Below are 27,079 nucleotides of genomic sequence, written 5' to 3' on the forward strand. Positions count from 1 at the left end.
CCAGAGACACATGCAGCATAATGGTGACACATAGGTGGAGACAGAAACAGAAACAGCAACACACTCGAGGCACATAGGCCTTCTGACAAAACAGTTGTACAGTCAACATATATACACAGGCACACACAGACACTTCCGCATGGACACACACACACACACACAATTTAGTTTCCCCCTATTTCTCCCGCCTTCCAAGATTGTGGGCCTGCTCCTTTAAGAACTGGCTGAAGGGGTGGGGGGAGGGAGATTGGGAACGCCCGGCAATCGGCCACCGAGAGAGGGGAATGAGAATGTGTGTGTGTCTCGTGCGTGTGTGTGTGTGTGTGTGTGTGTGTGAGAGAGAGAGAGAGAGAGAGAGAGAGAGAGAGACAGACAGGGAGAGAGAGGGAGAGGGAGAGGGAGAGAGAGGGAAAGAGAAAAAGAAGGAGGAGGAGGAGGGCGGGCGGGCAAAGCGACTAAAGGGGTGGGGGCTCAGAGGAAAAGGGGAGCAAAGTATGGGTGGTTAGATCCCAGACGCTGCCCAGAATGCACCCGGGTGGAGGGGAGGAGGGGACGGGGAAGGAAGGGGTAAGAGTAGGGAGGTGGGGCAGGAGGGAGTGTGTATGTGTGTGTGTGTGTGTGTGTGTGTGTATTGGGGGGGGATAGTCCGCAGCTGAGTTCACACAATCCCCCCATTCACCGTCTCCATGGCAACTCTGGGGCACAGACCGCTCATTCACACGGCTTCCCCGCCAGCAACCCCCCCACACACACACCATTAACCCCCTCGGTGCCGCCCCTCCCCTCAAATTCCATTAACCCTTTCAGGATGCCTCCCTCTCCAGTAACCCTTCAGCACCAAATGCCATTCTCCTCTGAGTCAATTTCCTGCAGCCCCTCCCCCCGTGAACACCTAGACAAATCGACCGACCCCCAAACGCCCTCTGTACCCTAGGACCCACTGTGAGTCTTCAAGGCCAAGATCTCCATCCTGGTCCAACTTGCAATTTGGGAGAAGACAAGGGGAGGCGGCAATGCCGGGGCTTAGAATGGCATCTGGGGGTACTTTCTGGGCTGGAGCAGTATTGGGCTAGGGGCATTGTGCAGGAATAGACTGGTGTCAAGAACTGCAGTATTGGGGGCTATGCGGGTTCGGAATGGTATTGGGGGACGGAGCTGCATTGGAATGGGGGAGGATAGGATAAAGGCCTCCATTGGGGGGGGGGCTGCAGAGAGTGGGGGAGGGAGCCTGGCTGTGAGATGCTATGATGGAAGAGAGATGGGGCTGCACTGCGGGGGAGGGGGGACTGGCAATGTACTATACAGGAATGGGGCTGGGGGCCTTCAGGAGGGGTATTTTGATGAGCATGCGGGCCGGGCTGTGGAAATAGAGGGACCATGGGCGGGAGGATGATAAGGGTGCGGGATTCAGGGAGGAGGTGGAGGAGAAAAGCAGGGGAGGATTGGGGGGTCAGGGGCGCTGATGGAGAACGTGGGGTTGAGATGGATGGGGAGCACTGGATGGGAAGTGGAGCACCCCAGGATTGGGGGGGATAGGATCGGGGCAAGGTATGGGCAGCTAGAGGATGAGAGACCGGGGCAGGCGGCCTCACCTGTTCCCCGGGCTGTTGCGAGCGACTGAACCGGGCCACGGACCACCCATATCGCCTCCAGGCCAAGGGCTCCGCACCCGAATCCCCGAGATCTGCTCTCCGGCAGCCTGGCTGCTGTGCCCGCGCACCGAGGGGGCGCGCTGCGCGTGCCCGGACACGGGGGGGCGCGGTCCCTGCCATTAACTCCTTTTGTGCCAGAGATGGCTCAAGTCCTGGGGCATGGCCCAATTCCTCCCAGGCTCAAGCACGCTCTTCAAGCTCTCTCCCTACCCTCTCTCTCTCACACCCCTCGAGTCACAGTCAGGTGATCTTCCGGGGCAGCTAGTCCAAACTTTACCTGCAAAGCTTGAGACCTTGAAACAAAGGGAGAAACTGAGGCACTGCCTGCAGGAGTCCCCAGTCACACTCCATGAAGACCCACCTCCACCTCATTTGGCATCCCTCACCTCTCCTCAGCACCAGCACCACTCAAGCAGCACCCAGGAGGTGTGGGGGGGAGGGGCACTTTGCCCTCATCCTGTCACTTTCCCAAAGGTCAATGCTGTTCCTTTCTGCTGGGGTATGTCACACTCCGGCTGTCAGTGTGCCAGTTGTCGGACCATTTCAGTCTCTCCCCTCCAGATCTGGCTGTCTTTGTGTCTTGTGTTTCTGTGTGTAGTGCACCTGTCCAGTTTCAGTAGACCCCCACCCCAAGCCCCCCTGAGTGTCCCTTATCCCAGGCAAGCCTCTACCCCTATAGCTCCTCAGAATGTTTCTGTCAGGATAGGACAGGGCAGAAGAGAGCTTCAATCATGTTCAACTTTACCCTGTCGGGGAGTTCCACTCCCTGTGTACACAACTCGTAAACTTGGTAAGTCCCATCTGAGCAAGGACTTCATGGACCTCAAAGAGGGAATTTTTTTTTTTTGTAACTTGGGTATTGACTGGTGCTCCTGGTTTTACCAGCACACTTGACACTTCCCAGTAATAGAGTGCAACTATGGCCTGGATGGTATCCTGAAGTTGTCAAATCACCTGATACCACCCACCCACGAGGCTGGGGCTGGCCCTCTTCCACCTCCAGCCTGGGCATACCAGAAGACTCCATGGTAGTAAACCAGTTGGCTCTACTGGATAGCCTTAGATCTAGGGCCCCAAACCTGAAGGCAAGGGGGCCGAGAATGGCCGCGCCACAGTTCCAAACGTGACCCTGGAGCAACAGTTTTGAGTTTTCTCTACTGTAAAATGGGAGTGAGCAGGTCACCCTGGGTAACTGCCAAGGTGGGTCGTGTGAAAACAAGCAGTTCCAGCAACAGAGCAGAGAGAGAAAAGGGTGCTTCCTTTTGCTGGTTTCTCTTCCTCCTAGAACCATACTGTCCTTCCACCACCTATGTGGTGGCGACACTTGCCAATGGAAGGCAATGTTTCATCCCAGAAATGTGACTCAGGGAAGTTCTCTATCTAGGACATCACTTGGAACATTATGGAGACCACAGAAGGTGGCAAAAAGGGTAAACAGTGTCTGTCACCCCCCACCCCGAAGCTAGTTCAAAACCCAGCATGTGGGATGGGTGGAAGGAGAATCAGGTTCCAGTGACTTTTCCTCTGGCCCAGCGGCCCCCCACCAATCCCAGAGGTGTATCCTCCCGTGGAGACAAATTATACAGGAGCCGCACCATCTAGCTGAGGTGAGCCGCCCTTACTGAGAGACTAAGGCCCCAACCCTTAACACGTTGCCAGGTTGGAGAAAAGAGAGGGTAGTAAGCCAATTAGAATTCAGAAATTTAGGGGGTGGAAGATAAACAGGGGAGATGATCTGAACAGAATGAAGGTGCTGACTTGCTGGTCCGGCCCACACCCTTCCGAGAGCCCGCCCTTCCCGGATATGCAGACTCACACACTCCCTTTGCAAAGAAGCTCTGTGTATTGGGTGCAACAGCTCTGGGGTCTCTATATAAATAATATACAAAACCCAACAGCTCAATGCCTCACATTAACAAAAATACTAAAAACTCATTAAAAATGGAGCCTGAGGGAAGAGCCCCAACCACTACTGGTGCTAGCCCAGGAAGGGGACTGGGAATTAAGAGGAAAGGGTGGGGCCCCATCCAGTGCACAAGCAGTTCCTCCAGGTGGCTCAGTAGCGTCCAAATATGTTGGTACTGGGCTGTGGCTGGGTATCTGTGAAAAACCAGAGATTATCAGGGGTGGGAGGCCGAGCAGGGGTGGCGGTCTGCATTGAGGAGAGCCATTCAGGCACCGAGGGAAGGGATGGAAGGCAACGCTTCCCCTCACAACCGGGGCCTGAAGCAATCACCTCAGCTACTTTGGCCTCCCCCGCCCCGCCAGCCCCCCAGTTATTCCGTGGGGCTCTCCTTGGGAAGAAAGGCGGGCTTACTGGAGAGCTGTTGTTGGAGCTGCCGGACCAAAGCTGCTGTCTGCTGTTGTTGCTGGGTCTGCTGAAGCCCCTGCCGCTGGAACTGAGGTGAAAACGGGAAGTGGAAGACTGAACTCGAACCTTCCCCTTCCTTCCCTGTCCTCATGTCCCCAGCCCTCGGCGGAGGGCCCTGCCTTGCCTCCCGCCTCGACATGGCTGCACACTGTCCCCAGCCTGGGCCGCTGTCCCAGAGCCCGGGGCTGGAGTCCAGCAGCTACCTGGGGCTGGGACTGGGGCTGGGGCTGGGGAGGAGCTGCCTGCTGCTGCTGCTGCTGGTGTGCTTGCTGTTGCTGCTGCTGCTGCTGTTGCTGCTGCTGCTGCTGTTGCTGCTGCTGCTGCTGTTGCTGCTGCTGTTGCTGCTGCTGCTGCTGCTGCTGTGAAGACAGAAGAGATCTGTCTAAGGAGAGCAAGGGGCTGAACCTCAGTGGTGGAGGGATGGGGATGGGGGAAGAAGCACAGGGTGGGAACTCTGGGTCCGTTGCCCTCCCCGCTCAGCGAGCTGCAGAGAAAATCAAATCTGGAGCACCAAACAGATAACCCCCAACTCTCTCCCACCAGGACCCCTGGAAAAAGGGGGAGGGAAGGAACTGGCTTCTTAAGCCCCCACTACGTGCCAGCTGCCCTGCTGGGGTATGCCCTTACACTGCCTCATTCAGCGTTGAAAACCACCTGGAAGAGCCTGTGCCTCTCCTCCGCCTCCTCCTCCCCGGCTCCCAGTCCCCTTCCTCCTCCTCCTCCTCCTCCTCCTCCTCCTCCTCCTCCTCCTCGGGCTCCCAGGTCCCAGATGAAAATCTAGGGCCTTACCCGCAGGATCTGCTGCTGCTGCTGCTGCCGGATGTGGTACTGTTGCTGTTGTTGCTGCTGCTGCTGTTGTTGCTGCTGCTGCTGTTGTTGCTGCTGTTGCTGCTGCTGCTGCTGCTGCTGCTGCTCAGGCAGGATGGAAGCCGACCGGACGCCAGCCTGGACACCCTGGGCGCCCAGTGGGGTCATAGTGCCTATCATGGGTGTCTGCTGCAGTGTCTGGTGGGAAAACCTACAGAGACAAGGAGGCGCAGAGATCAAGGCATGGGCTGTGGGGAGGGGGGGGGCAGATGAGCCCCAGGTCCCTGACCCCAAAGAAACATCAACAGGCCATTTCATTCACTCCTCCTGTCACCAACCAGAAGAGCCTTTTTGGCTTCTGACAGATTTCTAGGTTGGGGAATGAGGAGCAAAGACAACACCCCATTTTAGTGTCTCCTAACCTTCGTGGTTAGGAATTTTTCAATTCTGTTGTAGCTAGTTTTCTCTCATGAAAATGAAACACAGTCTCAGCACAGGCTAGGCATTCCATAGACACCACTGAGGTTGTTCTGCTTATCACTGTTGTTGGTCCCCAGTAACACGTCAGGGTCTTGAAGACTGTTGAGTTCTATTGCTCCTTACACCTTCCTGACCCCAATCTGTACTTCACTGCAACAGGCTACTGGCTGGGCCCGTCTCAAGTCCTCTGTCACCTTCCGTACGCATCCTCTCCATGAATTCCACGTTGATCTCTCAACACGCCCAAATCATCACATCACTTTCCTGATCAAGAGAGTGCTTTCTGGGGACTTCGCTGGTGGTGCAGTGGTTAAGAATCCGCCTGCCAACGCAGGGATCACGGGTTCGATCCCTGGTCCGGGAAGGTCCCACACGCCGCAGAGCAACTAAGCCCGTGCGCCACAACTACTGAGCCTGCGCTCTAGAGCCCACGAGCCACAACTGCTGAGCCTGTGTGCCGCAACTCCTGAAGCCCACATGCCTAGAGCCCGTGCTCCACAACAAGAGAAGCCACTGCAATGAGAAGCCCGCGCACCGCAATGAAGAGTAGCCCCCCGCTCGTCGCAACTAGAGAAAGCTCGCGCGCGGCAACAAAGACCCAACGCAGCCAAAAATAAATAAATAAATAAAATATAAATAAATTTGTTTTTTAAAAAAAGAGTGCTTTCTGGGACTGTGTCTCAGTCCTTCACCGAATGTTCAAGGCTCTCTCTCAACCTGCACACTCCCAGCCTATCCCTACTCCTTCCCTGGCACAAGTCTTACATTCCAGCCAAGCTCTTCTCCTTCCTGTCCTCCCAGCCACCCTACTCATTCGCATCCCCATGTCTTTGTTCATGCTACGTCCTCTACCTGGGATCCCCTTCCTTCTCCTCCTCCCCACAAATCCAAATCACAGCTATGCTTCAAAGGCCAACTCAAGTCTGACCTCCTTCACGGAACTTTCTCTGATGACTCAGGCCCACAATGATATCATCCCGCACTCTTCCTGAATTCCCATTTACTTCACAGCACCCAACTGCACAGCTGATTATATCTTTCATCACTGTGTTCCCTAAGTGTTCTTCTGAGTAAGCCTCCTCTCCCCAGGTATAGTAGAAATTCTCTGTGGTGAGGGACTTTGTATTTTTTTCAAATAGCTTTCCTCACCCCACCTGGTCCTAGCATAGTGCTGGCCACACAGTGGGCCTAAGGCACGTCTAAGTAAGGGACTTTTCTTCTGGTCCACCCCGCAGTGTTCTCAACCCTAAGCTGCGGAGCCTCAAGCCATGACTCCAAAGTCTTAACTAAGGCCTGACTGACGTTCAGCACGGTGGGAGAATGTGCTCTCTGGTCCATTCCAGCACTAAACTGCTCTAATAGTGGCTGGATGACTCCTTACCACACACTGCATCTATGAGCCCCCGATCTTTCCTTCTCATAGTCATATATAAATGATTTCCCCTCTTTGGTCCTCGAAGAAATGTTGGGAAGCAGGTGTGAGAACACTGGCCGCCAGGGTCCCTTCCAGCTCTGGGATTTTGTGGTGACAGGCCAGGTGGCCAGATAAGTGTTCTTGACGCCTCCAAAAGTTCTGACTAGTCCCATCACCTCCAGGCCCAGGTTTTCCAAAATCGAAAGCCTCAGTGTGTCTTCACAACCCCCGGCTTCCTTGGGTACCTTTGAGTGGAGGTCAGCCCGTGTCCGTAGGTTGGGGCCTGCTGGTGCACATAGCCACTGGGCCGCTGTTGCAGATGGCGGGTAGGATCTACAAGAGTAGGATTGGTAGAAGAGTGGGTGCTCTGATAAGGCTGGCTGGAGTAGCTGGGGGGCACCATGGTACCTGCGGGGCCTGTGTGTTGCTGCAATCCCACATGAGAAACGTAAGGAGTATAGCCCTGGAGGGAAGGAAGAGAGACGGAGTCAGGGTCAAGACTGTGCAGTGCAGCCTGCCTCAAGCTCCCGGATTCTCACCATCTCATGCCCTTACCTGGGAGGTCTGCAAACCGTAGGAAGAGCTGGGAGTCATCTGATGGACAGATGACTGTCCCAACATCCCCTGACTCTGCTAGAGGGAAAAAGGAGACAAACTCAGACTCAGGAAGGGCTTTCTGCCACCTCGTTTCTTGTATCTCCTACTCTGTGTGTCCTTGTGAAGATCCCAATCCCTGTGACCCTCAAAAGCCCCTCTCCCTGACGGCCCTCCCTACGGCCCCTCTCACTATCTTTGCCTGGAGCTGTTGGCGAAGGCGCTGTCCCTGGGGCACCGCAGGCTGCTGCTGTCGGTACACAGACGTCTTGTAGGAGGATGGTTCCAGTCCCATGACGCCAGTCATGGTGGTGGGCAGCACTCCAGGGTAAGGTGGTCGGGTCGGCAGCTTCTGCATCGGTAACCGCACAGGGCGGTACGGGTCCACACGGGGGCCACCTGGAAAGGGGAGCAGGCTGACCTCTTTATAGGCTCTTCGTCCCTCTGCGCCCTGCTCAGCGCCCCGGGCATCCACAGCTCCTGGGAGGAGTGGCATCGCCCCTCAGGCGGAAGGCATGTTCGGGTCAGTCCCTCGTGCCTAGTAGCTGGCACTCACCTGCCGGCAGTGGCTGGTTCTGGGCGTAGAGGCCTATGGAGCCCTGCCTGTAGCTAAGGTGGGATATGGAGCCAGGGTTGGTATGGTGCAGGAGGTCCGGAGGCACTGTCACTCCATAGGGGCCACTCCGGCCTGGGCCCATTCCATAGTCCTGTGTGAACGGCACAGGAGGAAGGGGAGAGGGCTGGGGTCAGGTGGGGTAGGAGGGGGGAACAGGAGCTGGATGTATATGGTTCCCTGTTCTAATTCTAAAGGTACCCCTTCCCCAGATGCCCCCAGCCCTCCCACAAACCAGTCGCTCGACAGCATCAGGAAGAGAGAGGGGCTGGGGAAGGGGCGCGACGGGGCTGTGGCGAGGTGGCAGCGGCGCTCACCTCTGTCTTGGCGGCCGGCTGGCTGCGTTTCTTGCCCTTGGTGGACTTCTTCTTGCGTTCCTCAGTGCTGGGGGGAGCGGCCCCAGGTTTGTCAGTTTTGGGGGGCTCTGGAGCCTTTTTTTCAGGCTCCAGCAGGGCGGGGGCTGGGGGCTCCTCATCTTCCGGCGGCAGCGGCAGCGGCTCCAGGTAATAGGCGCGGGGCCGGGGCCTCAGGTGCGTGTGGTACAGCAGCAGCCGCTGCTGCTCCTCTCCGCGGGCCACGCGCCGGTCCACCCGGACTGTTCCAAACCAGCCCCAAGACAGTGGCGCTGATGGCTTCAAGCCTTCAAAAAGATCCCAGGGGGAGATCTTTTGTTTGGTGGAAACCTGTAGACCCTGCTCCGGAAAATGAGAAACAGTGAGCTGTTGAGACTTGGAAAACAGAAGACTTGGAACACTTGAGGGCTTGGAGGAGAGGGAAAAGTATCTGTTGGCAATAAAAGAAAGAAAGTCACGGGTATATTCAGGGAAGATGGTGAAAGGAAGGCACACGGACACACAGATACACGGGGACACACACACACACACACACACACACACACACACACACGGGAGAGAGTTAAGAGGAGATGGGGGGGAGCAGAGGGAGACAGAGACAGAGACAGACGTTGACAGAGGAAGACAGATACAGAAACAGGAAGGCAGAGAAAGAAAAGGCAGTGAGAGACTGAAAACAGGCAGAGAGAGAGACAGAGACAGGGAGAGAGAGAGAAAAACAGGAAGAGACAGACAGGCAGAGAGAGAGAGAGAGACAAAGCCAGGCAGAAAGACAGACAGAGACACACTGAGCCAGGAAAAGAACGAAGAGTAATGCTATATGAACGGGTCGGACTTTGGCTTTTTGAACTCCGCGTAACTCCGCGTTCTCTTTCTCCTCTCCCTCTACTCACACAGTGATTATGGTTACTCAACAAATACTGCAACTGACAAAGAGAGGGGACAGAGAAAACTGTGCAGAGATGGGCTGACAGGGTTGGGGGGAGAGAGATGCAGGGATAAAAGGGGTGGAGCAGTATGGGAGGCAGGTGGGGCAGAGGAAAGAGAAGGGTAGTGTGCTGAGAAATGGGTGGTACGTATAAAGGTGGATGGGAGTGATGGGAGGTGCAGAGGGGTGAAGGGAGAGACCAAGGAAAGAGAGGGAGACTCCCAAGACGGGAAGAAGAAATGTGAGGAAAATTAAGTGATCAGCTCAACACCCCAGGGATGGCTCTAGCCCACAGAGCCTGATAAACCTGTTGCAGCTACAGAGGTTAATGCAGGGGAGGCTCTGACCCAAAGGGGAACAAAGGTGGGGAGCGGGGAGCAGGGGATGGGAAGATAATGGAACATGCCTCCTTCTTGAAGATAGAGTCGAAGCCGGCAATCTTGTTGCCTTTGGTGTCGATAAGGGAGCCCTGCGGCTCACACGTGATGACATCTCGGGTCTGCTTGGGCAGTGGCAGCAGCTGGCGAACTTTTTCCAGACTGTCTGACTGGCGCTCCCCCAACTCCTTCTGCAGGCACAGAAAGATAGGACAAGAGTTCAAGGACACAGGAAAAGAGGGACGGGAAGTCTCAGGGGACAGCACAGAAGCTGGCACGAAGAAGACACTCGGTAAATCCTTACCATGTGAATAACAAAGAAAACACGGACGTGCAAGGGAAGGGTAGCGGGCTCTGGGCGGGACAATGCCACTGTGGCTGGACCGCAAACGCAAGGTCAGAGAATAGGGAGCTGAGACCCTAGGCCTCTAGGCCTCGCCCTCGCCCCCTCCTCTCACCCGCAGCTTCTTCACCAGGTTCATGTAAGCACGTTTGTTTTCCTCCATGCTGCCCTGGGAGATGCTGGACATGTCCGCAGCTAGGGTCCCATTGATGAGCACGCTCAGCATGTCCAAGACGGTGGTGAAGAGCTCACTGTGGCAGGAAGCCGGCGGCGGCGGAACCAGAGGAGAAAGAGTTTCAGACAGACAGAAACAGCCGGGTTGGACACAAGCAGGGAGCAGGCACCAAAACCGTGTGGGGAACCCCGGACCGCAGAGTCCGCAGTATGAGCCACACCGATTGCAGCAGGTCGTGCACCTGGTGTCAGGGAAGGGGATCCTCTCGGGTACAAAACTGGAGGGAGGGGATGGGGATGCTTTACTTGTTGGACTGCATGTCGACAGTGCCGCTGATGATGATCTCCAGGAGGAGCACAGCCCACTCTGTGGTCTGCTGGGTGCTGCGCTGCACCGTGTCAAACATGCCCCCCACCTGCCAGGGCCACAACAAGTCAGTCAGATGGCTCAGGGGCGGAGTGCAGCATTTAAGGAAAGCTTAGATTAGAACCTGGGCTGGATGTGACTCGGGACACCTGAGGTCAATGTTCCAGTTGTACCTATGATTTGCTACACGATCTCAGGCCAACGACTTAATTCTTGACAACTCTCGGCCTTGGTTTCCTTACTTATAAAATGATGAAGTTGGACCAAAGGATGTCCAGGATCTCATTCAACATCTCACAATAGATGTCTAGGGCTTCTCGGGCCCAGCCAGAATCTAGGATACTGAGGCAAGGTCCCTGCAAGGATCCAGTCTCTTTAACCACTTTCAGGTCCTGCGTCCTTTAGGAGAGCTGGGCTAATACGTGAAGACCCAGAAGAGCCTGGGCCCTGCATCCTCACCCTCGCCTCCCTGGGCTGGGGCTTCGTTGTCTGCAGTCCTAGCCCCACCCCTTTCCTTCTTCTCCCCAGCTCCGTCTCTCACCAGGTTGAGCCGCAGTTTGAGCGCCTCATGCATTAGCTGCTTTGGCTTGCAATCATCTAAGTACTGGTCATCTCTCCAATTATTCACAATCTAAGATAAAAACAAGTACAACACACAGCTCAGGGATCTTCTCGTTTCCATGCCAAAGCACCCAGGGTGTTCTTGTCAGAAGACACTGAAGATTCAGTGGCCTCTTGGCTGCATCCTTCTCTGTCCTCCTGCCCCGCTCCAGGGCCCAGAGACCTGTACCTGGTGGACCTGGCTGTAGAGGGAGGTAAGGAGTCCCTCGCGCTGCTCGTCCTGACCCTTCAGACACGTCAGCACCAGGGATAAGAAGGGCTGCTGGCTCAACAGGGACATGCTAGAGATGGGAGGAAAAGAAAAACAAAAGTACAGGACCATGGGTTGTAGGTTAGGCAACTTCCAGCCTCATTCCTCTGAGCCCCAGACTCTTCTCTTTTAAGATCTAGCCTCTTGCTCAACTATCACTCTTATCCTCTGTCCATTTTTCTGATTTTGATCCTCACCTCTTTGCCCCAACTTTTTTTCTTCCCTGGGTATGCCTCCTCTCCTTTCTACCCCTCAGTCCCGGCCCCCTCGTAGCCGCTTTACCTCTTCTGCTTTTGTCGATCGCGTTCTTTGCGCGAAGAGGAACCCAGGTGCTGGCCCTTCTCCAATTCTTCCCCAGCAGCCTTTAACACATGCCCCTGGACTGAGGTGGGCAGTTTGGCAATGAGAGGAGCCACCAGCCATACACCAGAGCGCTCTAGGGAGCTGGAGAGATGGCGCGCACAGGGTTACAGAGGAGCCGGGCAAGGTTGGAACAACCCATCCTCTCCTTTCCTGATGGACATGCCTGGCATCTCCAGGTGGCTGAAATCATTTACACTACCAGAGGAGAAAACTCAGAAGGGGATGGGTCCTAACACGTTTCTACCCAACCTGAGCACGGGCTTGGTCTTGCTGCTGCTGGGCATGTTGCTTGCAGTGTTTCCAGAAGACGACCCTGTCTCTGCAGACTGTTGGAAAACCTCGATTGTGGCCTTGGCGATGTTCTCTAAGAGGGAGTTCATCTCCTGAGGAGGATGAAAGGCACAGGGGTGCTCAATAGGTAGCTGGCGGCAAAGGCAAAGAGATGGTAGGAGAGCTGGGAGATGAGGACATAGGAAGGCATCCATGGAGGTTGATAGGAGGGTAACGGACACAACTCTGCTGGGTGTCGTGTCCTCCAGCACCTCGTAGTATCTCTCCAATGCCCCACTGTCTTCTCCTTTACATACCTCCTTACAGCTGCGGCCACAGAAACAGCCTCTATGGCCACCGCCACCAACCTTCCCCATAGCTCAGAGCCCCAACACTCCCAACCCGTGTCCCTTATCATCGGCTCCAAAGGTCCGCCATCTTCCCATCCTCTCTGATCTCCAGAACCCAAAGGTAGGACCTAGGTTCTTCTATGGTGGCCCACCTCCCTGACATGTGTCGCTGGAAGCAAGCATGGGAAAGAGAGGGCCCGGGCACCACTCACATTGTTAGGGGTCTGCTTGATCATGAGCTGCAGCTCCAAGGAAGACTGGCGCATGGTCCACTGGTCCAAGTTCTGTGACAGAGACCCCACCCACAAGCTAGTCATCATTGTGTCATCCCAGCCACTCAGCACCCCGATGCCAGCTTCTGATCTCTCACAACCTTGAATCACATATGCCTGGAGGCCTGAAAGGGACCTCTATGTCCCCTCTTTAGGGAAGATCATACCTAAATAGTCCAAAATGACTGAAAAGTCTATCCTATTTTAAAAGCGGTTCTGGAAAGATTTCACATCTTTCCCCAGTTTCCTGTTCCAGAGCCTCACATTCCTTAGCATCAGGAAGTTCTGCTTAATGCTTAACCTAAATCTTTGATGTTGAAGTTGAAGCTCGCCGCTCCTGTTTCCAACCAGCTGCTCAAAGTCCTTTACAGACCCGAAGGCTAGTCTCAGCTAATCTCCCTTTGGCATTATCTCCTCCAGGCTGAAGAGGCCTCATTCCTTTAGCTTTTCCTCAACGGCTTTATTTTTCCACCCTCCAGTCACATGAATGTCTGCAGCAGCGTGGTGAGGCAGGAAGGGCACAGGCAGACCTGGGCTCATATACTGACTCTAAACTCCCTAGCTGTGTGAGTTCCTGAACCTTGGGCAAGTTACTTAACCTCTTCAAGCCTCAGTTTCCTCACTGGTCAAATAGGTATATTCTTACCTACTTCGCAGGGCTGTAAAGAGTAAATGAGAACATCTACGTAGAGTGCTGAGCATGGTACCCCACATGAAGCAGCCGCTCGATAAGTAATAGCTCTTCGGTAGTATTACTACTCGTGACAGAGCCATGACCAACATGCCAAACACACAAGGCCAAAAACTAGGCCTCCCAGATGCTATGCCTCCCACTGATAAGCTAGAGTCCTACTCCAGATAGCTGTGCACTCACCCAACAGTTCACTCTCCAGTCTAGACCATATTGGCTTAACTTCGAAACCCATGCTGGAGCTGTTCCTCTCACCACCTTTCACCCACATCCTCATTCGCCTTCCTACTTCACTCCCTCTCTCTTTTTCTCTCAAGGTTCCCATCGTTTCACCCCAGGCTCAGGCCCCACTGCTTCCTCCAAGACCCCCATCGCCTTGGCCTACCTGGAGAATACGCTTAATGCGTTGCCGCTGGGGGTTTTCCCCATCCTCATTGTCCAGCAGCCGATGTGGGTAGCAGATGAGCTGCATGAGGCGCTGGGCCTGGGCGCTACTCAACACTGGGTCTTGCAAGTCATTGCTGTCCTCACACAGCGATTTAAGGCAACGTTCTCCTACCCATTCCTGAGGAAGCCAAGAATCGGGGGACTGGGGCAACCAGTAAGCAGGTTAGGAATAAGGGGGATGGACTGGGGGGTTGGTGAGGGACATGATGTATGGCAGGGGGGTGGTGCGATCATGGCAGGAAACAGGACTATATTATATAGCGGCGTTTAGGAGGGGTGGGGGGAAGGTGAGACTGACCTGCTGGCAGATGCTGCGTAGCACGTACTTGGCATAGACATCCAGACTGGCTGTCTCCACAGAGATGTTGCGGCCACCCTGCCTCCGACCGCCACTGCCACCTCCTCCCTCCTCCTCTGGAAGTTCTTCTGTTCCTCCTGTCACAGTGAAGCCTGAACCCTTCAGTTCCGCATCCCCTGTGGTTCAGAGGCAGGAGATAGGGAGGGCAGAGTGAGATCCGAATGCTGTGTGGAGACCCACCCCGGACCCACAGAAGCAGCAACTCCCCAGCTCCTGCCCTATGGGACAGAAATATACTTCCCTCCCTCGTCTCCTCCCCAAAGGTCAGAGAGACCACCTTCAGGAGGGAGAAAGACTGTCCTTTGTAGTTTAGCTGGCGCTCCACCCTATACACACTTCTGGCACCACTCCCTTCCTACCCCCATACCAAGTACAAACACAGCCTTGAGAACAGCAAACACAGCTCCATCCACAATGCGGTTCTGGGAGGCAGCCAGCAGGTGGCGGTCACAGGAGGAGCGGATTCCTACCGTAGGCTTGTCTGGGGAGACAGCTGAAGTCAGGGGAAGCAAAAGTAGAAACGGTGTGGGTGGGGTAGCCACACTTTCCACGGCTGGCCGGCTCGGATCAAGGTCACTTACTTCCGTCCGACTGGCAAGGATTGAGTTGAGGTGTCTTGAAAAGGTGGAGGAGGATGCGGCAGGTAAGCCGGGCCCCCGGCTCAGAGTCCTGTTCACTGCAAGCTACAGAGAGGAAGACAAAGCAGAGGGGAAAGGATGAAGGTGGACTGTATGTGGGTCTGTAGGTGGTGAGGGGCTAAAAGGGAAGCTGAGGCCAGGCGAAAAGAGATAAAACATTGGAGGAGAAGTGGGGTAGCAAACTGTTCTCCAGTATAAGGGGAGTACCCGGAAGGGTCAGGAACCGGAAAGATCGGGGCTGCAAATGCAGGGTTAGAAAGACGCCCCTCCCAGCCTGAGGCACGCCACAGGACTGGCCTCTGGTGCCACCAGGAGCCCCACACTGAACAACCGGAGTGCGGCCGTCCAGTGTGTATTGAGACTGGGGGGTCTAGACATTCTAGGGGTTATGGATCGGTAGTTCACCAGCATTAAGGAGCGAAGGGATGGCTGCACAGCGAATCAGATCCTCCAGGAGCAAACACTGCCGAGCAATGAGGATGGCAACAAAAGTGGCCAGGGAGTCGTGAAAAGACAGGTCACTGACCTGGAGGAGAAAAGCAGACAGACACCAGGACTCAGTGTGGAGAGAGGGCGGCTACTCAGAGCGCTTGGCCTCCACTCTGCAAAACTCTGTCCCTCCGCTCCTGTGATTAGTGGGAGCAGACCCCTGCCCCGGGAAATGCCCGGTGTCCGGCACTCCCCCACCCCCAGTCTCACATCTACATTGCAGAGGAGGTCGTTGAAACCACAAGTGCCATTGTTAGAGGAGCAGCACAAGGCCTTAAGCACTCCCAGCCACTCTGCACTCAGTGACTTGCAATAGCCGGTCAGCTCTGCACACAGGATTGCGATGTCATTCACCCTGGGGAAAAGTACAAATGCCCTCAGGAAAAACCTTGTTCCCGGCAAAACCTCAGACTCATTAACTTTTCATCTCCACCCCGGCCGTAACCAAGGTTGCAGTACCTCCCAGGCATCTCATCCCTCCCAATATCAGGCGGGAGCGTGGTGCCCATTCCTCACTCAGTACGCCCCATACCTATCGGGATCATGGTGCCCCACACAGACGTGCATAAGGGCATTGCAGACAAAGCTGTAGCGGTTAGCAGGGTTCTCACTAAGACTCTTGCCTAGCCCTGTGTAGGTGAAGGTGTGAGCGGCAGGGTTCTCCAGAGTGTCAATCATGAACTCGGGTGCCCAGCGCATGTTGGATTCTGACGGTTCCACGTTGCAGTAGATGGTGTTCTTCACCTTGGAGCAGAAGTCGCTGCAGGGGTGGGTGAAAGGAGAGAGCAGCGTTGAGGAAGGGCTAGTGAGCTAGAGGGATGGTCAGGAAAGGGGAGAAAAGAAAAAAAAAAGGAGAATGTGAGGGACAAGGGGCCTTAGGGCAAGAAAAGGGGAAATGGGACAAAGCAGACCGACTGGGCAGGAAAGGAACCCAGTTAGAAGAAGGCACAGGGGCCTCTGGAGGCAGGGAGGAGGAGTGTGGGCCCTGCAGACATGGGCTGGAGGCAAGGCTGATGAGGAAGGAGGCCCACTCTCAGGAACCAAGGACACGCAGAGGACACCATCCCCAAATGGCCCCGCAGAGACCGCAGGGTCCTGGGCTGTGCTCTGCCCGAGTGGGGCCGTAATGGGAAGGAGACGGGACGAGGTCCCACTCTCTACCCCTCACCTCCCACCTCTCTTACCTGAAGAGCTCCCCAAATTTGCTCTTTAAATGGCTACAGGAGGTGTACAGATCATAGAGATAAGCAAGGATACAGCGCTCTGCGGAGGAGCCATCGGACCGGTTCATCCCATGCTTGACTACGCCACACAGCCTGTCACGAAGGGGCAAGGTCGGGAGGTGTGCCTGAAGCAATGGCAGGCCGGGGCGCAAAGATTCCCGTCCCTTGGCAATACTCTCTCCCCTCCCCACCTGAATGGCATGCACTTCCGCACAGTGAGAGCCCCACATGTTCTTCGCAGGCCACTTCCACCAGCATTCACCAGGGCCCTGCATTTTGAAGCCCTGCTTACCCCTCAAAGACCTGTGCCATCTGGTCCTGGTTGAGGATGAGGCAGGCGTGATAGTGCCGCAGGACAGCCACGATGCACAGGCACAGGCTGGTAGTGTAGCTGCCCACCAGATCCGAGGATTTGAGAAGCAACTCGGCCTCAACTACACTCAGTTCATTCAGTAGCTAGAGCAGAGTGAGCAGGGGTTGACAAATGAGAAGAGGCCTTGAGTATTACACATAACCCCCCTTCCTGTGAGAAAACTGGAGCCCCTTCCTGTTGGAGCTGCCTCAGCCTGGAAGGGCCCTGGTACCATATGCCACTGTCCCTTATTCTAGTAACGACAAGCCATGTCAGTGATCTAACCAGTCTCCGGGATACAATCCTATGAACCTCAGGATGGGAGGACAGTCTGTGCCCAGTGCTCTAATCCGTCTCTCGGGTCTCCTCAGGGAGCACTTGAGTCTCTACTCCTGCTGGCTTAGCTCATGGGCCACTCCTCCCACACTAGTCTTTCGGTCCCTCCAAATAGCCTGGGACACTGGCTTGAGCCTCTCCTCCTGTCCTTATGACCCTGTACAGCACAAACTCCTTCCCCCACCCTCATCTCCCCAGCTTCCCCACCTGAATGGCAAAGTCGATGAGGCCACTGATGCTGAGTGAATATTCCATGAGGTCGAAGATGAACTGCACATGCTGCACCAGAGGCAAGTGGTACGACATGCCAAGGGCAAAGCTCGTGATCTGCTCCAGAACATTCCGGGAGACCTAATAAGGGCAGTGGGAGTGAGACAGGAATGGAGAGAAGTGGGAAGAACCAGGGAGACCAGGAGGCTTAGCCTGCCTGAGGGGGGCAAAAAGACAAGGAGGAAAGGAAAACGGGACAAGGAGGCCGGAATGTGGGAAGGGGGCTGGACTTAGGCCCACACCTGAGCTGTGACCTGGTGTTGGTCATAATGCGAAAGGTGCTGGAACTTAGCAAAGATATCCTCGGCAGTGGGGAAGGCTTCAGGCCGGTTGCGCCGCCGCTTCTGCCCATCCTCCCCACCTGAGGGGACAGTTGAAAGGGACCAGTCGGGACAGGGAAGATAACTAGGTGACTGGGGGTGGGGAGGGGGGTATGGAGAGAAGGCTATTGGTGGGGGCAAGGGGAAGGAAGGGAGGGAGGGAGAGAGGGAAGGAAGGAAGAGGGAAGACGGGAAGGGAGGGTCAAGGAAGGGGCGGGGAGGGATGAAGGGAAGGGGACAGTGAAGCAAAGGTTTGGAGGACCACAGACTATGTGGACCTTGGAGGAATATGTACAGGGAGGTGCTAGGTTGAGGGAGGGAAGGGAGAGGGAGGGCGGGCAGTATGGGGCTTACTGTGAGGTACCTAAGAATGTCAGGTCTCCAGGATTCAGAGGCACAATAGGAGCAAGCTGGTCTGCAGAGGGGGGGAATGAGGGGGGAAGTTTCAAAAGGACTAGAGCTCTCAGGAGACTCCAAGAGACAGGACATCGGGACATGACCGGGAGTTCCCTACACTGGGGAAGGGAAGACTGACTAGGGCGCTTTTTGGGGGGATATCGATTTAAGGCGCCTCAAACCCACCAGTTTCCGCCGTCCCTTTGCGGTTCAGAACCTTCAGGATATCCTTGGTAATTTTCTTGATGGCATGGCGGGCATCATCTCGCTGCTTTCCCACCCCAAACAGTACGACCAACCGCTGGTTGCACTCATGGCTGCATGACTCCTCCTGCATCCCAGCGGCACCATCAGACTCCAGCACGGATCACTCTCCCTCCTCTTAAAAGCATGCTCCATGCCCCCTCAGCACCCCGGTGCTCAAGCCCTTCCCAGCATACCACACCCTTAAGAACAGCTCCAACCCCTCAGCACAGTCCTTGGACAGAAACCTGGGCTCAGAACAGATGGTCGCAAGGTGTTGGGGAACGGTACCTGGGGGATGGGAAAGTGCGTGGCATACTGCACGTGCCGCGGCTGGTCATAAAGGACCCCAAGGGTCCCTTCTAGCTTCTCCTTGGGTGGGGGCTTCACCTCCTTCTCAACATCTGGTTTCTCAGGGGATGGACTGCCCTTCCCCTCACAGGGCATAGTGGGGGAGAACAACTAAGAGAAAGGCGAAAGGACAGAACATTTAGAGGAAGACAAAGGGATGAGGGGGCACAAAGAAACTCCCCAAAGTGGCATAACGGGAGGACCTCAGGAGCTGGATTCTCCCACACCAGGATCTAACTTACTGAGAAATCAGGCTTCTCCATGTCCTCAAAGAGCACACTGGAGCTAGGGTCGATGTCCATAGACTCCGAGAGGCCTGGATCCTGAAGGCAGAGAACAGAAGCGAAGCTGCTTTAGCCCCGAGGAGCTGCTCCCCACCATCTAGAAAAGTTGACCAGGGAGTCAAAGAGAGGAGACCATATTGGGAAAAGCACCAGTTCCAGATGCAAGCCTTGACTGGTCCCTTAACCTCCACAGGCCTTGGTTTCCTTCAGCTTTAAAATGAGGATAAGAATACCTCACAGGGCGGAATTCCCGGCGGTCCAGTGGTTAGGACTCAGCACTTTCACTGCCATGGACCCTGGTTGGATACCTGGTGGGGAAACTAAGAGCCGCAAGCCGCACAACACAGCCAGAAAAGAAAAAAAAAAAAAAAAAAAAAAGAATACCTCACAGGGCTGCTGTGAGGATCCAATGACAAAAACTGACATGAGAGTGCTTGCTAACCTGCAAAGCACTAAGCAAATCTTACCCTTGTCACCAGGTAAAGGATTCTCAGAGGATTCCAGGAGCCAGGAAGATGGGACTGTCAGAAGAAATGATCTAGGGCGAGGAAAAGCCCCCTCACCTCCAGCTTGCTGCTGCTGCTGCCCTCAGCCTCCTTGCGCTCGGGGTCATCGGCAGGGTCATCAAAGGGAGAGGGAGGCCGGGGACCAGGGGCTCCGAAGGCAAGGTCCCCTCGGGAGATGAGGGTGCAAGTGTACATGTTGTGGGAGAAAACATCATGTCGAATCAGTTCACAGAACAGCAGTACCAAGTTAAAGAACTCCACTCGCTCACTCTCACTTCGGGGGTCCGCTGGAGAGAGGGGATGAGAAAAGATGAGTTAGGGGAGCACGAAAGAGATGGGCAGAAAGAGAGAGGGACACACCTAAGGCATGGTGCTCCTAGGGTTCCTGAAGTAGGCAAGAATAGCAATGACTCAAAAAAAAAAAAACCCAAAAAACCAAAAGCCAAACCAAAAACAACAACAACAATAAAACCAAAACTGTTGAGGGATAAAGTGTGGTTGGTTACCCCAACTCCTGCCCCACACACCATCTCATAAAGGAATACAGCATCTCTGCTATTTATACGTGAAAATGCTTCGATCGTATGCTCCTGCTTTTATTCTTCTCTTTATTTCTCTACTCTGTTAAACTGTAAGATGAGCAAAGGCTAGGATTATGTCCAAAAGTCATTCTGCATAGAGCTCAAGACAGAAATATATCCAGAAGGCCCTTCATATGCTTTCTGATGACAGGGATGGGTGAGTCTAGGCAGAGGTAACCAGAGGGTGGCAGGGGTCCATACTCAGCATGGGAGCCTGTGTATCCAGAAACTGCAGGAGGACATCCTGGAAAATGGGAGCACTAGGAGCAGAAAGGGAGCCAGAGGCTATGGAACCCTTCTCATCTGCGGCTTCCGATTCTCCACAACGCTGTAAGATGAGAGAACAAACCGTAGGATTGGGTTTTACCTGTTTCTTCACTCGTCCATGTGCAATCCTTGAACTACTGCCTATTTTGGATCCATCCCAAGCTGTTCACTTCTACCCTCCCCCGCTTGACTCCCATTTTCTTTACCGTCTCCCAGCTGCAGCCTTGGTCACTTCTCTAACTCTGACATCAATCCACTCCTTTCTACTTTTGCCTTATGTCCTCAACTTTCCTGTACATTCTCTACCCCTTTTTCACTCTCACAACTTCAACTTTGGTCCCACTACCAGCTCAATGTGGCTCCGACCCCAGCTGCCACTGCCCCATGGGCCCCCTAACCTCAGCCTCAATCTCTGCCTGTCTCTTCTCCAGCAGCTTGGCTACCACCATCGCACGATGACGACCAGAGCGCTTGCAGCTGACAGCCCATTCACACAGTAATGATACCACAGCATCATCATCTGAGGAGATCTGGAGACCAAAGGAAGACCAAAGGGGTGAGTAAGGTAGAGCTGGGGACAAAGAACCGAGTTCCAGTCTCCCAGCGACTAGGCCCCATCTTCAAACATCTTAAAACATAGCCCAGTAAGACCGGCTGTCTCTTCAGACATCCTCTGGTTTCAATGCCTTGCCAAGCCTTCCCCACATATATACTGTTGCTCTTGCTGTTTCTCACTTATTCTCTTCCCCTTCTTGCTTATTACCTCGTGCCCATCCTTGCTAGGCCCCAATCCAAAGATTCGATTACAAAGGGAATCAAGAGAGTTGCTGAAGTCAGAGCGCTCAAAACTATGGCTGTCCAGCACTTCCAAAGTATGGAGCACCCGTCCAATGGTGAAGCCTGAGGAGGAAAAGTGGTAAAGGGGACTTTAACTAGAGGCCCGATGTACTCCAACTTTCAGATCTATAAGTCCTTACCTTCCCCATCCTTTCCTCAAGCATCCTTCTTACTGCCTGTCCTCTGGCACCCACCTGCAGTAGCTTCTTGGCACTTATCAAAAGACCAGCGAACCTCAACGGCCTGTCCTCGCTCCTTGATCTGCTGCTCAATCTCCCGCAACTTTGCACGGACCTGCAAAGACGAAGGCTTTAAGGATGTAGCAAGGCATACAAAAAAGGCCAGGGCTCCAGGCTAAAAGAATAGTAGCAGACTCCGAGTCACTATTTCTGAAAGAGTAACCTAAGCCTCTCACATCCCAGTTGCCTGGGAGTACCAGGCTATTGGTCAGACTTACCTGCTGAGTGAAGGCACTGTTGCCCTCTGGCATGGGCAGGTTGGAGGGGGCAATAGGCAGGTGGTCAAGTGGTGAGCCAGTCTTGATTCGGCTATCAGTCAGCGAGTAGTGCCAAACCAGGGCACTAGGACAACACAGGAGGATGGTCTGCCAGACAGGAACAGCTAAGTCAAACTCAGTTATCACGGCTACCTGTCTAGAAGCCCATTATAAGACCCAACCCTTCAGTTTCTGATCCAAAGTTATTCTGAGCCCCTGAGGTGGCATCACTCCATCTCTGAGCCCCTCCCCTCATCCACTCTCCTAAAAGGCTTTGGGCCTACTATCTAGACCTGGAAGGGAACTAACTGAAAAGGAACTAACACCCCAGAAATGAGAAGCCAACAATTTCCAAGCAAGTACTCAGTGCCTACTCTCGCCTCCAATTTAGAACCACTCCCATTTTCCAGGACTGGCACCTGAGTCTTCTCAAGATGCCTTTTAATACTTCCATGGGCCCACCTAGTACCTACCTGAAGGATACAGCTGAGGCCAAAAACTAGGGGCCGGTGTTGAGGGCACATAAGCAGGTCACTAAAGGGTGTAGAGGGTGTGCTGCTAGTTGGGGGCTGAGGAGCAGGGGTTGTGGGCAGTGTGCTTGTTGACTGAGCAGACATCACATGAGATGAGTGACTGCTCACGCCATCCAGCTGCAGGGCCAGTCTCCGCGTACAGAAGTAGGCAAGGCGGCGGGAGAGGTATGCAGACTGAACGAATTCCCCAGAGTACTGTGAAGACACGACGATCAAAACCCCCCAGTTGGGGACTTCCCTGGTGGCGCAGTGGATAAGACTCTGCACTCCCAATGCAGGGGGCCTGGGTTCGATCCCTGGTCAGGAAACTAGATCCCACATGCATGCTGCAACTAAGAGTTTGCATGCCACAACTAAGGAGCTCGCCTGCCACAACTGAGGAACCCTGGAGCCACAACTAAGACCCGGCACGACCAAATAAATAAATAAATATTAGGAAAACAAACAAACAAACAAAAACCAGTTCTCTCCAAGGGACATTGCTTTCACGTCTTATATCTCCTCACGTCCTCCCTAGACCCCCCAAATCCTAGGCCTTACTCGAAGCAGCAGGGGCAGCAGCAGTTTAAGCAATTCATCCTCTCCAGGGCGGATTTTCTCAAAGCACTCAAGTACCCACGTCAGGAACTCATGTCTGTCCAGCATTCCGTCCTATGGGTACAAGGGATGGGAATAGGATTAGTTTTGCCGAGGGACTATTAGAGATGAGGCAGAGAAAGTAAATGAAAGAATGAAGAGAACCACGAGTCGGGCAAGGTGGCAGGCGGATTCTGTTCTATGCTGGCAGAGTGTGAGGTCAGGCTCAATCCCACGTCCCACACGACATGCCTTCTTCCTACCTGAAACATGAACATGGCCAGCTTCTCATTGTAGTCCCACTGCCGGATTGCCACCTCTACATCATGGGGCAAGGGCCCTATAGTAGAACCACAGCCCCCACTTCCGGAAGGCCCTGGCCGGTAGTATTCAGCCATCTTTTGCAGCTGCTCCCATAAGTACTTGGTGATGATCTGAGTCCATTCTAGGGGAAAGATGGGAAAAGGGCTATTTTATACTGTCCCTTTGCTTAGAACACCTTCTGTCCCCCACCCCCAGTCACCATACTTCTAAATCCTATTCATCCCCTTAGGCTCTAGTCAAATGCCACCTTCAACAACAAGGTCCTACTATATAGCACAGGGAGCTATATTCAATATCCCATAATAAACAATAATGGAAAAGAATATGCAAAAGAGTGTATATATATATATGTATATATATGTAAAACTGAATCACTTCATTGTACACCGGAAACTAACATGACATTGTAAATCAACTATACTTCAAAAAAATTAATTAAAACAAAACAAAAAACAAACAAAGAAACAAATGCCACCTTCCTAAAGCCTTCCCAGGTGTCCCCAAAAGAAAGTAATATTTTTGTTCACTGAATTCTCAAAGAACCTTCTGCCTCCACTTTTGACACTACGCTTCTATATTTATTTATTTATTTATTTATTATTTTTTTTAAAGAAGATGTTGGGGGTAGGAGTTTATTAATTAATTAATTTATTTTTGCTGTGTTGGGTCTTTGTTTCTGTGCGAGGGCTTCCCCTAGTTGTGGCAAGCGGGGACCACTCTTCATCGCGGTGCGCGGGCCTCTCTCACTATCGCGGCCTCTCTTGTTGCGTAGCACAAGCTCCAGACGCGCAGGCTCAATAGTTGTGGCTCACGGGCCTAGTTGCTCCGCGGCATGTGGGATCTTCCCAGACCGGGGCACGAACCCGTGTCTCCTGCATTGGCAGGCAGACTCTCAACCACTGTGCCACCAGGGAAGCCCGCTTCTATATTTAATTATGGGATTCGTACATATGCCTTAGCATCCCTACTAGACTATAAGCATCCTAAGGGCAGGGATTAGATAGTGGTCATCTTTATAGCCCAGTACATGCACACAGTAGATACTCAAGATACTTGATGCTTACTAATTGAGTGAATGCAAGATACAAGCAGAAGCAAGGAATACAGATGAGGAAGGAGAATAATTGCAAGGGTCTCTCTACCACTCCTTGAAGCGATCAGTGGCGGGACCTCTGGTATTAGGAGTTACTCACCCATGAAAGGGTCAATGACATGTCTCTTCTTAACCTTGGTCTCTGTGATCGCCGCATAGTAGGCACAGGTCATCTTAATGAGCCAGGCAGCCCGCATCACAGGCACTGTGTACTTGGCCAAGTACCCAAACACTTCTTCCTTCTTACTGAAAATGGGGACCTGGATGGACATCGCAAATAGTTGAGACCTCTCTCACCCCCACGAGCTGGCACCCATGTAGCTTCATCTGGGAATCAGAAGGTACTTGGTACCCGCGCTCCCCTCCTTGGCCTGAAGAACAAGAAACAGCACCTCACCTTTTTGGCTAGTTGTGTGAGTGGCTTGGTGCCAGCCAGATCGGTGAACCAGGTGTTAATGGCACTCTGGGATCGTGCAGTCACCAGCCAGAAGTTGTCCTTCTGGTTCACTTGGGGCTTCCTTCTACCGGTGTCAGGGAGGGTGTTACAACGTAACTTCTCTGCAATAATGCTGCTGAAGTTGGAACTGATCTGAGGGAAGAAAACTACACCTCAGGGTGGGAAGAAAGGGCAAAGAAGTGGTTGTGTCTTTGACGGGCAAATGCCAATGTGGTAGCATTAGGTTATGAAGGAAAACTCGGCCATTTAGGTCATCCCTTTAAGTCTTCCCAACCCAGGGCCTTTGCTCCTTCTCAGACTCTTCCAGCCTTTTCCTTCAGCCTGGCAGGGTTGTCTCACCTTGGCAGGATTGAAGTTGACGTTCTTGGCACTGCCATGTTCATCCCCAGAGACAGCTGGCTGGTTATTGAAACCTTGTTTTACATTCAAGGCCGTTAGTTCATCCTGAGGCAGGAAAACAACATTTTAGCTTTTTTTTTCCCGTGGGGGTGGGGGGTGGGTGGGAGAGGAGGGCAGAAGAGGGAGGAACAAGGGGGGGAAAAAGGTAGGAGGAAGATTCGAACAGACTGTGATTTAAAGCTAGGCCCTTATATTCATTTGGACCCCACCCTCACTAAGATTCCCAATTCCCCAGAGCTCGCTCAACAGCACTCTGCCCCTGCGAGCTGGCAAGCAGCCGTAGCTCACCCAGCCGCCTCAGACAACTTTCTGAGGTGTGTGCGTGTGGAGAAGGGGGCGCCTCCAGCGTGGCCCCGACATCACTCCCGGTTCGCGCCCAGGAACCAACCCCCACCCCCACTAGGTCCTACTCTTCTACACCAGCCCACTTTACTCTTCCCCCTTTCGGGACTTGCGCTCCCACCGAACCGCCCCGCCCCCCCCTTCCCCGAGCCATCAGTTCTTCCTCCTATGGCGATCGTTGGCCCCTGGCCCTGTGGGAGCCCGGATTTCTGAACGCACCTCCTTCTGTTTGGGATCTTGAGGGTATACATCGGGAGGCCCCAGCCGCGGCCGCTTCAGGGGCCGGTGTTCGTAGCTCAAGATCCCGAAGGCCGCCATCTTGCCCAGCCCGTAACGCCAGAGGCGCCAGCCGGGCCCGGCCGCGGGGGAGGGGGAGAGGGAGCCGAAAAGGGGGGCGGCGGTGGCGAGGACGGCAGCCGAGAGACAAGGGGGCACATTAGCAACTCTCGATCATTGACGGAAACTACCGAGGGAAACCGAGGGACGCCGGGAACCGTCGGACAATACCTACCGCAGCGGGGGCGGGGCCCAGCCCGGCGTGGGGCGGAGCTCCGCGCGCCGGGATCTTTTCCGCCCCGGCCGCCGGAGAATCGATTTCACTCAGTCAAGATCCCTGCAACGTCCGCCAGCCAGGCGCTGGGGATACGAACCTGCGAGGCGGGAGGCGGTCCCGGCGCTGAGCTCTGACTGGAACTGGATTCCCAGCGCCTCGCTCAGTTCTCGGCCTAGAATAAGTGTTCTATCATCTGCGCGTTGCTTAGAAACTCTGCCTTTTGCAAACCGCTTCTTTGTCCCTTAGTTCCTGCATCTGAAAAATGGGTGTACTAACACCTTCAAGGGACTGTTGCCAAAGATTACAAACTATGTATGCATAACAAAGCACCTATTAAACCCTGAAAGGTCAGCTCTGAGGTTCTTAACCTCTTCTGCTTCACAGTCCCTTTAAAATGCTGATGAAAGCTATGGCCCTTCTTCCCAGAAAAATGCACGTAGAGATATACAAAATGCTAGATACTTTGCAGGGAGATTCTTAGACCCCCTCTTGAAGTTCACTCACATATCCCCTAAGGGTCCATGAACTCCAGGTTAACCCTTGCTATATCGAAAGAGGCACCTACTGAGTGTCAGATGCTTTTCAGACATTGTCTCCTCTAATCCGCAAAAAACCCCTATGAGTTAGGGATTATTATTGTGTCCATTTTGTGGACGAGGAAGCTGATTTTCAAAGAGTGGAAGTTTGCTTGCTCTATATTATATGGCTACTGTGTAACAGAGCTGAGACTAGGATTTTTTCTTGTCTCTGTCTCTCACTCTCTCTCTTTAAAGTAGTGTAACATCTCATTGCTGTTCTTTGTTTTCCTGCCTATTTCAATTGCAGTATATTTGATGTACAATATTATATCAGTTACAGGTGTACAACATAGTGACTGACAATTTTTAAAGTTTATACTCCATTTATAATTATTATAAAATATTGGCTATATTCCCCGTGTTGTACAATATATCCTTGTAGCTCATTTTATACATAATAGTTTGTACCTTAGTCCCCTACTCCTATATTGCCCCTCCCCCCTTCCCTCTCCCTACTGGTAACCCCTAGTTTGTTCTCTGTATCTGCGAATGTTTCTTTTTTGTTATATTCACTACTTTATTGTATTTTTATCTTTTTCT

The 27,079-nt window shown here is 53.6% G+C and overlaps 1 protein-coding gene across 9 annotated transcripts; it reads right to left on the reverse strand.

Moving 5' to 3' along the window:
• Positions 1-3,476: 3,476 nt before the first annotated feature.
• On the reverse strand, positions 3,477-26,126 carry MED12 (mediator complex subunit 12). 9 transcript variants are annotated; one of them, XM_081221909.1, is made up of 46 exons: positions 25,628-26,126; positions 25,007-25,111; positions 24,608-24,799; positions 24,311-24,470; positions 23,057-23,238; positions 22,758-22,868; positions 22,158-22,412; positions 21,646-21,792; positions 21,383-21,482; positions 21,115-21,251; positions 20,750-20,881; positions 20,286-20,412; positions 19,561-19,790; positions 18,956-19,036; positions 18,654-18,824; positions 18,306-18,450; positions 18,088-18,138; positions 17,646-17,764; positions 17,341-17,484; positions 16,738-16,901; positions 16,407-16,538; positions 15,755-15,982; positions 15,433-15,577; positions 15,139-15,259; positions 14,677-14,778; positions 14,463-14,576; positions 14,036-14,211; positions 13,676-13,855; positions 12,540-12,611; positions 11,957-12,090; positions 11,627-11,788; positions 11,264-11,375; positions 11,015-11,104; positions 10,413-10,522; positions 10,048-10,183; positions 9,619-9,780; positions 8,249-8,623; positions 7,875-8,025; positions 7,512-7,717; positions 7,280-7,357; positions 7,133-7,187; positions 6,970-7,057; positions 4,813-5,041; positions 4,227-4,382; positions 3,970-4,051; positions 3,477-3,752 (listed from the first exon to the last, which is right to left on the reverse strand). In XM_081221909.1, exons 1-46 carry the CDS (start codon positions 25,724-25,726, stop codon positions 3,709-3,711), a joined length of 6,492 nt encoding a protein of 2,163 aa, XP_081078035.1. In that variant the 5' UTR covers positions 25,727-26,126; the 3' UTR covers positions 3,477-3,708. The 9 variants fall into 9 exon arrangements, with proteins under 9 accessions (XP_081078035.1, XP_081078029.1, XP_081078030.1 ...); XM_081221903.1 differs by having other exon boundaries at positions 6,970-7,187; positions 7,280-7,354; XM_081221904.1 differs by having other exon boundaries at positions 6,970-7,187; positions 7,521-7,717; positions 25,628-26,125.
• Between the last annotated feature and the right edge of the window lie 953 nt (positions 26,127-27,079).

This window comes from Mesoplodon bidens, assembly GCF_964165515.1.
Source record: "Mesoplodon bidens genome assembly, chromosome: X".
In the NCBI taxonomy this organism is placed as follows: Eukaryota; Metazoa; Chordata; class Mammalia; order Artiodactyla; family Ziphiidae; genus Mesoplodon; species Mesoplodon bidens.

Coding starts and splice junctions, on each gene's coding strand:
- MED12 (XM_081221901.1), bottom strand. CDS start 25,726: ATGGCGGCCTTCGGGATCTTGAGCTACGAACACCGGCCCCTGAAGCGG. Junction 17,485..17,645: donor AACACCAGGTCACAGCTCAG/GTGTGGGCCTAA, acceptor TGCCCTTATTAG/GTCTCCCGGAATGTTCTGGA. Junction 11,105..11,263: donor TCTACAGCCAGGTCCACCAG/GTACAGGTCTCT, acceptor TTTTTATCTTAG/ATTGTGAATAATTGGAGAGA.